The 12,231-nt window shown below is 34.7% G+C and overlaps 1 protein-coding gene across 5 annotated transcripts in view; it reads left to right on the plus strand.

The window, feature by feature from the left end:
* The window catches only part of LOC113778806 (probable disease resistance protein RPP1), a 43,148-nt gene extending 37,912 nt beyond the window's left edge, over window positions 1–5,236 (plus strand). Inside the window, exons 1-6 of one of the 5 annotated variants that reach the window (XM_027324329.1) lie at window positions 612–1,835; window positions 2,591–2,684; window positions 3,042–3,294; window positions 3,972–4,084; window positions 4,409–4,665; window positions 4,796–5,236. In XM_027324329.1, the coding sequence (XP_027180130.1) occupies window positions 987–1,835; window positions 2,591–2,684; window positions 3,042–3,049 (951 nt within the window). In that variant the 5' untranslated portion in view covers window positions 612–986 and the 3' untranslated portion in view covers window positions 3,050–3,294; window positions 3,972–4,084; window positions 4,409–4,665; window positions 4,796–5,236. Of the gene's footprint in view, window positions 1–611; window positions 1,836–2,590; window positions 2,685–3,041; window positions 3,295–3,971; window positions 4,085–4,408 lie in introns of those variants that run through there. The other 4 variants (XM_027324314.1, XM_027324322.1, XM_027324306.1 and 1 more) reach the window with 4 other exon arrangements.
* The last annotated feature ends 6,995 nt before the right edge of the window (window positions 5,237–12,231 follow it).

Consider the following 12,231-nt stretch of genomic DNA (forward strand, 5'->3'; position numbering starts at 1 on the left):
AATGCCCCTAGAATAAGTTCTATCATCTGGACTCTTTTCCTGCCAAATTAGCACCTGTTATTATATTTTCGTTCTACTCCCTGAAATAAATGTAAATTACGAAAAGTGAGTAGAATCTAATAATTAATTCACATCAGGTCAAGTAATAGGGGAAATTAATAATAAAATAAGTGAATGACATCAAATAAAGAAGAAAGAGAAAAGGAAATAAAAGAAAGGAAAACAAGTTAAATGAAAAATCAAAATAATGCAAGGATAATTTTGTCCTAAATGGGGTTAAGTGAGCAAAATTAAAAGTTAGGGGGTAAACTGAAAAATAGAATATTCTTTAAGGGGATTTTAAGTCAAAATGATGGACAATGATATTATACTTTATTTCTAGCCTTTGGTTTCTTCAGGACAATATACTCCAGTGAAAACATTACTAATATTTTTTTTATTTATGTCCAACATGAGGTGATAAAAATTGTACGGTAAGATGATTTAGTTGCAAAATATCTGAAGTTTTAAAACATTTGCTTCCAGGGACACTAAGGACTGGAGAGTTATCTTTTTGCACCTTCAAGTTGATTGCAGGTTGCAGTTAGAGATCTCAGTCGTTAATTCTACTTGGGGAGACGATTGCAGGTCAACAATATGTGAAGCAGAAGCAGATGTCTTTCCCGTGCTGAGGAATTTTCGCATTGAAAGTTGCCCCCAGCTGACCGCTCTTCCATGCTCGTGTAAAATTCTAGACGTGGGGAGGTGCCATAATCTAACAAGTATAAAAATGGGTTACGGCACTGCTTCTGTTGAGGAGTTGAGGATCGACTCTTGCGACAATCTTAGGGAGCTGCCAGATCTGGATCTGTTTGCGGCTATTGACGATCCAAAGGTGCCCAAGATTAATTAGTCTGGGAGTAAATGGACAGAAATGCCCCCTTTTACTATGCCTTGAGATATTGAGAATTGATTATTGCGAAGGGTTGACAACTATATCCGACAAAATGTTCCAGTCATGCCGGTCTCTGCGGTCCCTGTTGGTGATGAGGTGCCCCAATCTGGTGTCGTTTTCGCTTAATTTGCAGGAGACGCCTTCTCTCGAGCGATTCATCTTAAAGGAATGTCCCAAATTGATCCCTCATAGGTTCAATGGATTTGCTTTTGCCGCCAGCTTAAGAAGATTGAGCATCAACAGTCCCTTCTCCTCAGATGACTCCTCAGTCGATGATTTTGATTGGTCTGGTTTAAGATCAGCATCAACACTCCGTGAGCTTCGATTAGAAGGGCTGCCTCACACGGAGTCCCTGCCACACCAGCTTCAATACTTGACTACCCTCACTTCACTAAGTCTTCACAACTTTGGAGGAATAAGAGTGCTACCGGATTGGATTGGAAACCTTGTGTCCCTTGAAACCCTAAAGCTACGGGATTGCGACAAGCTTCAGTCTTTACCACCCGAGGCCGCCATGAGACGACTCACAAAGTTAACTTGTGTCGACGTCTTTGATTGGTCTGGTTTAAGATCAGCATCAACACTCCGTGAGCTTCAATTACGAGGCTTGCCTCACACGGAGTCCCTGCCACACCAGCTTCAATACTTGGCTACCCTCACTTCACTAACTCTGGCCAACTTTGGAGGAATAGAAGTGCTACCGGATTGGATTGGAGACCTTGTGTCCCTTGAAACCCTAGAGCTATCGGATTGCGAAAACCTTCGGTCTTTACCGTCCGAGGCCGCCATGAGACGCCTCACAAAGTTAACTCGTGTTCAAGTTGATGATTGTCCTCTGTTAAGACAACGATACACTTCCCAAAGAGGCATCTACTTGGAGGAGGAGATTTCAAGTGATCCGGTGAGATTTTCCTATCTAAAGTTCACACGCATATATATGTGAATAAATTTTTTGTATCTGCATCTCATTGACGTATATTTGCTCTTTACTCTCTTGTACTCTTTTTCTCCATCTCTTTTCTGCAAAGTTATTCTCTGTAATTAATTCTCTTCTTTTGGGCAGACCTTGGTTTCTTTTCAAAGATTAGTTTTAACAAAGCCTGGTTTTGAGCAAATAGGAAGAGACCAAAATTCTGGATTTTCTCTGCATCTCGCAATTGAAAGATTTTGAACATCTTAAAAACTCAACTTGTTACCTTCTATTTGGACAAGCATGAAATTATTTGCAACGGTGCATACACAGTTAGCCTCTTTGTTTGAATGTGTTAGCAAATGTTTCATTGCATGTGCAATGCTAGATGTACATGGGAGCATTCATCATTTTTCTGTCACCGATATTGCCAGTCTGAATGGACAACATTAAAGCTAATCAAGAAACAACAGTGAAGAAAATTCAAGATGCAATTTGCTATTCTTTGGGACTCTGTGTTCTTATTGCCATAAAATTAGATCAGTCTCCTTGAAGTTCAGATATGTTTATTGAGGAACTAGAGGGCTGCAAACCTTCACCCCTTACAATCAGGATTGCTTGCTTCATAAGAATGACAATAATATGGGATGGTTGTTTATCATCTTTCACAAGTTTGAGATGTTTATGCGTCACAATTACCTTGCTTTTTTGTTCGTGAGCTGAATTGCTGTATTGTTACCTTGTAGACAAGCGGTGACAGCAAACAAGAAGGCAATAATGGTGCTCAAACATCAATTTCGTGTTGTTTCCCATCGTTGCTGAAGAAGGAGAAACCAGGAGGTATGATGGTTCTCAAACATCAGCTTCTCTCCCCAATAACATCTTTTAAACCTCCACCCAATTTATTAAAAATACAAGGGAATTGGTGCAAGTTTTTATCAAAGTATGCTTGAGTGAAAACAGGGTGTTTTTCTGCACTTTCATGTATTTTTGAATGTTTGTCCTCTGCTATATAGCTTAGTTTTTAATCTTTAAGATTGTACATTTACTAGGTGCTTAACATATCATTTGATTGTGAAAGAAGCTGGTTTTTTCCATTTTCTTGTACTGGTTACTAGACCATACCTTTTCTTTGTGTTCCTTAGCTGTCATAACTGAATTCATACTGAAATGTAACATTATGATGGTATTTTCCAGAGGCTTAGAAAGCAGACCTCATGTTGGACAAAGACACCACCCTTTGCTGTTGCATTTCTTACAAGATTGCCAGGGGGGCAGAAGTTATTTTCACAGACTAGTCAGGTTTGAAGATGAAGTTAGTAATCAATGATAAGAATTTTGCACATTAGAGAGCGCTAGCTTTGATGGAGGCTTCACCAATAGGTGGTTCTCCCCAGGTTTCCCAAACATTAGTTTTTACTCTTCTCCTGCTCGGGCTGCAGAAAGAAAGGTAATAATTTAGCTTGTTCATCTTCGGGACAGTTTTGATAGTTTTTAATTTGCATTCTTGATATGTATTTTGTAAATCAATTAGCAAAACTTTTTTCCCCCTTTGGTGTAGCATGCTGATTGCTGTACAAATTGGAAGAGACCAAAATCTGTGTTTTCTCTGCCTCTCTGAACTACTGAAAGATTTGAACATCTTAAATCTCTTTAACTTCAACTTGTTACATTCTATTTGGCCAAGGTTGAGATTATTTGCTACGGTTCATACCCAATTAGCCTCTTCGGTTGAATGTGGTACAAAATGTTTCATTTGATTTGCAATGCCAGATGTACATGGACACATTCTTCATTTTTCTGTCACTGATACTGCCAGTCTCAATGCATAACATTAAAGCTAATCGAGAAACGATTTCAAAGAAAATTCATGATACAATTTGCTGTTCTGTGGGACTCTATGTACTTATTGCCATAAAATTGGATCAGCCTAATTGAACTTCAAACATGTATGTGGAGGAACTAGAGGTCTGTGAACATTCACCCCTTATAATTGATACCACATGCTTCATATCAATGACAATAATGCTTTTTTATTTCCAATGACAATAATGTTGGATAATTGTTTATCATCTTTCACAAGTTTGGAAAGTTTATACATCACAATTGCCTTGATTTTCTGTTCAGTGAGCTGGATTACTGTATTGTAACCTTGAAGATGAACAATGCAAGGAATGATGGTGCTCAAACATCAGCTTAGTGTTGTTTTCCATTGCCACTGAAGAAGAAGAGCTCAGGAGGTATGTGGTGCACAAAAGTGATAATGCAGCACTTCTCTCCTCAAGAACTCTAAGTTTGCATTCTAATATGCTTGAGCCATGTAATTGGCATGAAAACAGGGTGTTTTTCTGCACTTTTATTTGTTGTTGAATGTTGACCCTGTTCCACATGGCTTATCTTTTGCTCTTGAAGATTTTATTTGGTGCTTAACATGTGTTGTGATTGTGAAAGAATCTGGTTTTCAATTTTCTTGCACTAGTTACCAGTCCATACCTTTTCTTTTCTTTCATTGTTTGTCATGATTGAAGCTGTTCTGAAATGTAATATTGTGATGTTTATTCCAGAGTCTTAGGAAGCAGACCTCATGTTATTGGACAAATGACACCACCGTTTGCCATTGCATTTCTTACTAGAATGCCAAGGGACAGAAGTTATTTTCATTGACCAAACAGGCTTTGAAGATGAAGGCAGTTATCAATGATGTTAATTTAGCTCATTAGATAGCATTAGCTTTGATGGATGTTTCACAAACAGTTGGTTCTCCCCAGGTTTCTCAAACATAAGTTTTTCAGTTTCCCCTGGTCAGAATGCAGAAGGGAAGGTAATGATTTAAGCTTGTATGTCTTCAGGGCAGTTTTTATAGTTTCTGATCTACTTTCTTGATATGTATTTAGTAAATCAATTCCCAAAACCTTTTTCTTTTTGTTGATTTCTGAACTGAAAATGGCTAGTAGCAGGCTTGTAGAGTGTGATATGGATGAAGAAGAAAGAGAGGGGAGCATCATCCTAGCATGGAAGCTGATACTGGAGACCTGTATCACCCGAGATGCGCAGCTGATTTTCGTCAAACTGGACTGATTTTCTTTTTGTTGGTAAAAGAGTTGGATGTTTGTGACAGTATAAACAATCAATTTGGAGCAGTGAGAGAAATGCAGATGCAAGAAGTCTTGAATTGCACAAAGGTCCAAGGAAGAGGAGGGAAAACGTTCTTTTCAGTAGATGTGTGCATATTTTGTGAAGAATTAACACTCTTTAAAAGATGGCATTTCATAATTTTGGCATTTCATACTTTAAAAGATAGTACGTTTTCTTCATCTTTTACAGTGAGTAAAAGTATGTCCAGAGACCATATTTGTAAGATTTCCTACCCTTTTTTAGTTTGACATTTGATAGAGAGAACATAGAACTCTTATTACTTTTCCTCTTCAAGTAATCATTTTTTGTTATCTCTGCCAAATTGCTTAATCCAGTGGTTTGTTAATTAGCCACCCATGCTTTGGGTCATAAACAAATCATAACAGTAAAATCTAAATGATGATCTTATTTCTTGTTGAAGGCTTTTATATAAAAATAGATACTTAATACAAATGAAACAACATCTAACATTATTTGTACTAATTCTAGATTCGTGAGATGTGCATGGCCATCAAATATTTATATAACAAGGAATCAAGAAAGTTTTGGGCAGGGAAGGAGCCAGCCAAGTACAAGGCAATTTATAGGAGTATATTTTGAGAAATTTTCATCAGTGTTGAGTAAATTAGTCATCCTCTTTCCAAATTTTTAAATTAAACTGCAATATCCAATATTAGGTCGTATTATAAATTTTCTCCTCTCTAGTTCTCCTGCGCTGCCATTGAAGTTTTAACAAAAATGTCATACAATTCTAACAACTAGAGTTGTCAGCAATTGAACTTGGTACTGACTATTGACTTTGGTAAAACTTACTAAAGCTGTTAAATTAAGTATTTGTACAAAAACTTTTATTTTCGTCACTTTCTTTCAAGCAAAGTTGGGAGAGATGACCAATCCATACCATTCTTCTTCGATACAGGAGAACATGAGACATTTATTTTTAAGTTGGACAGGATTTCAACTGAATCAACTACTACTAGAATATTTGGCCACCAAAGATAGGCTTAAAACTCTCCTTGGTTGTTGGTCAAGAGATCAAATTTCTTGATTTACATTCTTCTCCAAGATCTCTTGAAAAATTCATCAACCGATAGTTCAGTCCCCTCTGAGTCCTCCATTGATCGTTTTGGGTTCACCCAATCACCCTAATATAAAGTAGGAATAGGTATAGAATAAGAATTGTCTTCTCCAGGATTTCTTGAAAATTTCATCAACCGATACATAAGCACCTGTCTAGTTCCGTGAGTTCCGTGACAGTTCAGTCCCCTCTGGTGCTCCATTGATCGTTTTGAGTCCACTCCATCGCTCTAATGTGAAGTAGGAATAAGTATAGAATAAGAATTGTCCAGTCAACAAAAAAAAAATGGACAAGTTTCAACTAAATACCAATGAGTCCATTAGGCTACAATATTTGCAAAAATAAATAAATAAATATTGTTTAATTTCATAAATATAACTTTTAACCATCTTTTTATCTTATGTATATCATACCATTAAAAGTGCTACAATGCTATAATTCCATTAGGCTACAATATTTGCAAAAAAAAAATTTATTTAACTTCATGAATATAACTTTTAATCATTTTTTGATCTTACGTATATCATACTGTTAAAAGTGCCACAATGCTATAATTCGTTATTGATTCTTTGGACTACGAAATTCTTTTCTCATGTTTGCTCAGAAATGAGACATGAGACTTTAGTCTTCATTCTTCAGTTGTACTTAGACGTTTTAGACTTTTAGTGAAGCATTTCTTTCAGGTAAAATAAATTTCACTAAAGCATTTAAATAATTATAGAAAACTACTGTTCTCTTTAATTTGGATCATAAAATATTTAAAGGTCAATATGGGACATGAGACTTTAGTCATATGAACTTCGACGTTTTAGACTTTTAGTGAAGCATTTCTTTCAGGTAAAATAAATTTCAGTAAAGCATTTAAATAATTATAGAAAACTGTTGTTCACTTGAATTTGGATCATAAACTATTTAGAGGTCAATATGAGACATGAGACTTTAGTCATCATTCTTCAATTGAAATTAGACGTTTTAGACTTTTAGTGAAGCATTTCTTTTAGGTAAAATAAATTTCACTAAAGCATTTAAATAATTATAGAAAACTATTGTTCACTTGAATTTGGATCATAAAATATTTAAAGGTCAATATGAGACATAAGACTTTAGTCTTCATTCTTCAGTTGAACTTAGACGTTTTAGACTTTTAGTGAAGCATTTCTTTCAAGTAAAATAAATTTCACTAAAGCATATAATTAATTATAGAAAACTATTGTTCTCTTGAATTTTTTTTTGTAACCGCACATTTAACCTTACCTAATCTAGTCCCCCTTCTAGTCCTACTCTAGGAGGGGGCAGGAGTGGCCCAACTGAACCGAAAGAACCAACGAGGACTGAACCACCATCGAATCAGATGCGTGCACCACGCATTTGTATGAATTTAAAAGAAATTACATATAGTGGCACGTTGAAGGAAGGTAAGATTTGAATTCTTGACCTTCCAACGTACAATTCATGTGGTGGCCAACTCCTCTAGAGAAAGTTGATTATTGTTCTCTTGAATTTGGATCATAAAATATTTAAAGGTCAAATATATTGATTCCTATGTTGTTGAACCTCAAAGTGATTATCAAAGAACCTTTTTGCAATAATATCATACCAAAAGATTCATAATCCATGCTATATTGCATTTTGGAAATCACACCTTCCCAATCCTACCAAAATCACAATACTATAGTACATATAATCAGTTAACATCTAGTCTTCATGAAGTACATATAGTCTGTGTTCGACCCATTTCTTTGACAAAAATAAAAAACAAAAATTTTACTAGTAAAAGAAATGACCATATGGTCAAAACAGTAATAATGCTAGATTCAAACGTATGAAATCCTTGGTGGACTAAATTGCAAATACCCATTTCCCTTGACAGACAAATACTTCCTTATTTACAAAGGATTCAATTCCGCAATTACTTAACTCAAGCTGAATTTGAGTAGCTTTATGAATTTTCAAATCAAACTCAAGAATAATAATGGTCTACTCAAAATCAATATTATAAAACCCAATCCAAATTGGCCGGTCTGCCTTCTTTTTGGTATTGTTTTGGTTAAAAAACCAATTAGTATCAATTTATAGTTAAACCAGTTGAACCATCCAGTTTTGTGAGAACCGCCCGGTTCAATATCCAATCTTAATTAAGTCAACAATTTTGAATTTGGTCAACTAATCTCATTAATAACATTCCAAATTTAATAATTTACCAATTAACCATGCGTAATTATCTCCAATTAATTACACAATAACAATTATTGCCTTATTCTACTCATTTCTCTCTCTCCTCCATAATTACATATTAACTCTTATTTAACATTTATAACATAAATTGACTATATTAGTTTTTTAAAATCTTGAATACATTTCATTTATTTGTTAATGCCTTTTAAGTGTTTCAATTTTTATGAAATAAACTAGTACTCATATAATTTAGGAAAATTAAAAATACATGAAATAATACTATTTAAAATCCTTTAACTAATAAAAGCAATATTTGAGTCTCAAACAAATAATGCTACTTAGAATACTAGAATGAGAATTGAAGTGATTACACTTAACAATATCACTTAAGATTCTACAAATATTTGTTTGACCCATTCATTTTTCTAGGTCAAAACCTTTCTCAAAATCATTAAAAGCTATGTTGAACTTTTTATAATATATAGGGACCTCCTCTTGGAGACCGTATATAACTTGTACATCGTTACACTAACAATTGAGTCTGGATTGTGATGTTGGCAATTGTGGTCCATAATACAACCTTTATAAGAATGTTATACATACATACATAAATACATATATATATATACATATATATACATACACACACCCCCACATCCATACACACATACATACATGCATATATATATGGATGTATGTACATATATATGTGTGTATATGTATGTATATATGTATGTATGTATATATGTATGTATGTATATTTTGTTCTTTAGAAAAGGTATTATAGTTTTTTTCTTTTTTATTTTTGGGACTTTTATTAGGCTCTTTCTTTTTCTTTCTTTCAAGCAAAGTGGGGAGAGATGACTTACCCACAGCATTCTTCTTCGATATAGGAGAACAATAGACTTTTCTTTGAGTTGGACAAGGTTTCAACTCAACCAACTACTACTAGAATAGTTGGCCACCAGAGATAGAATTTAATTTCTCCTTGATTGTAGTTCAAGAGATCAAATTCCTTAATTGGTATTCTTCTCCAAGATTTCTCGAAAATTTCATCCGTGGGTATAGAGGCACCCGTCTAGTCTAGTGGCAATTCAGTCCCCTTTGACTACCCCACTAATCATTTTGGATCCACGCTTTTGCCCTAAAATAAAGTAGAAATAGATATAGAATAGAAATTATCTGGTCAACAAAAAAAAAAGGACAGGTTTCAACTAAAATCCAATGAGTCTGTTAGGCTACGATATTTGCGAAAAAAATAAATATTGTTTAATTTCATATATAATTTTTAACCATCTTTTTATCTTACATGTATCATACCATTAAAAGTGCTACAATGCTATAATTCTTTATTGGTTATTTGGACTACGAAATTCTTTTCTCATGTTTGCTGAGAGAAATGAGACATGAGACTTTAGTCTTCATTCTTCTGTTGAACTTATACGTTTTAGACTTTTAGTGAAGCACTTCTTTCAGGTAAAATAAATTTCACTAAAACATTTAAATAATTATAGAAAACTATTGTTCTCTTGAATTTGGATCATAAAATATTTAAAGGTCAGACATATTGATTCCTATGTTGTTGAACCTCAAAGTAATTATCAAAGAAACTTTCGCAACAATATCCTACCAAGAGATTCATCATCCAGGCTATATTGCATTTTGAAAATCATACCTTTCCAAGCCTACCAAAATCACAATATTACATATAATTAGTTAACTTCTGGTCTTCGTGAAGTATGTATAGTCCGTGTTCGACCCATTTCTTTGACAAAGAAAACAAAAATTATACTAGTAAAAGAAACGACCATATGAAAGAAACAGTAATAACACTAGATTCAAACGTATGAAATCCTTCGTGGACTGAAATTGCAAATACCCTTTTCCCTTGACAAAGGATTCCACCACACAAAGACTTCCTTATTGACAAAGGATTCCGCCCCCCCCCCCCCCCGGGGCAATTGCTTAACTCAAGCTGAATTCAAGTAGCTTTATGAATGTTCAAATTAAACTCAAGAATAATAATGATCTACTCAAAATCATTAAAATTGTGTTGAACTCGTATAATATATAAGGTTAATTCTACTTTATCCCCTTTAATAATTATATGCAAAATCTCACTTCAATCCCTAAACTTTAAAATAGAATACTTGAATTCTTAAGGGATAATTTCATAAACCTCCCTTGAGGTTTTTAACAATTTCACTCAACTCCCCTAAGGTTTCAATAATTACATAGACCTCCCTTGATCCAATCAAATGATTAAAATGTCCTTCTCTTAATAGTTAATTCATAATGGGATATTTAAAGATGAAATACTTCTTATTATTTTACTTGTCATTTCCTAATTTTAAAGAACAATTTCCATCAATTTTCTGATTTCATCTCTTTCTCCCTTCTTATTTCATACTCTTCTGTCTTTTTCTCTTACAACCGTTTCTCCCTCTCACCCAAAATCATACTCCATTGTTACCAATCATACCACTAGCAACTTTTTAGCATCTTCAAAATTTATCTGTATTTTTGTCTTCCTTTTTCCTTTCTTTTATCCTCCCTCAACTTTTCCGGCCAATATCTTCGTCCTCAACTTTTCCACCAATACCGTGCACTCCTCCTACAACGCCACCACTCTGGCCATCAATATCATACTAGTATTAATAGTTCATTCGTGTACTATATTGCTAAACAACTAGGAGTAGTCTATATTATTATTATCCAAAGATCTTAAGATGGGAGTAGTCTAGATTATGAGGTGCAGTATGGAAGTAGAAGTGGAAGTAGCGGACTAGCAAGAACTCAATTCCAACTGAGAATTGCGACTATTTTTTGTGAAATTCCGTCCATGGCTCCACCCGCTAACCATAGTTAGCAATAGTGATGGAATCTAGTTGGACACAACCATGGTTAGCAATAGTGATGGCAGCATCTAATGGCTTTCATGGTTTGGGAAGATCGCGGAGAAGGGAATAGCCCAATCTACGCTATGACCGTTGAGAAAAATCTGAAGAAGAATCTAGTGCTGTGCTCCCAGGAAAGAAGAACACGAGTTTCTTTGACTTTTGATGACGTGCTTCTGGGGAAGTAGGAAACGAAACGAGTAAGAGGACAGAAGAAATAAAAAGGAAAAAAAAAGGAGAAGTAAAGAAATATTTTGCTTAATTACAAATTTTTAAGGTTTTTCTTTTGGATCTCATGAAATTTCATTTATATCCCTATTAGATTTGGTTTACATTATTGCAGTAATAAGCTAACGGAATTGGCAACCATTCTGCTAGGTATTATGCACTCAGTCAAAAACCAGAGTAAAGTGAGACGAATTTTATAATTTAGGAGTTTAAATGTTCCATTTTGAAACTTAAGAACCGAAGTGAAATTTCAGTGTACATTTGAGGGGATAAAATGGAATTAACCCTAAAGACATTCTCGTGTAGACTGTATATTACTTTACATCATTATATAGACAATTGAGTTTGAATTGTTACGCTGACAACTATGGTCTTTCTTTCTTTTTTTTTTTTGTCGGCACAGGGGTGTTCGGGTCAATTCTTATGGGACCCGATTAATCCCCTGCGATCTGAGTTCGGCGCCCCAACCCGATCAAGGTACGATAAGTACACAGGCGTCCCCATAGCGCAGTTTCGAACCCGGGACCTAAAGGTTTCAAGGGAACGCTGCTATCATGTGGCTAAACCTGTGGGGATGACAACTATGGTCCACAATAGAACTTTTATAAGAACATTATACATGCATACATATATTATACATATATATGTATGTATATATTTGTAGAGTAAATTTTTTTTAATGTATTAATAGTGCATACATTATTACGATTGGATGCACGAGACATATATAAAATTTGATTTTCAAATTAAAATTTAGATTGTGTTTCATACATATACATTCAAAAATTAAAATATATACACGATAAGTGCACAGGCGTCCCTATAGCACGGTTTCGAACCCGGGACCTGAAGGTCCCAAGGGAACGCTGCTATC

The sequence above is a fragment of the Coffea eugenioides genome, chromosome 1, assembly GCF_003713205.1.
Source record: "Coffea eugenioides isolate CCC68of chromosome 1, Ceug_1.0, whole genome shotgun sequence".
NCBI lineage: Eukaryota > Viridiplantae > Streptophyta > Magnoliopsida > Gentianales > Rubiaceae > Coffea > Coffea eugenioides.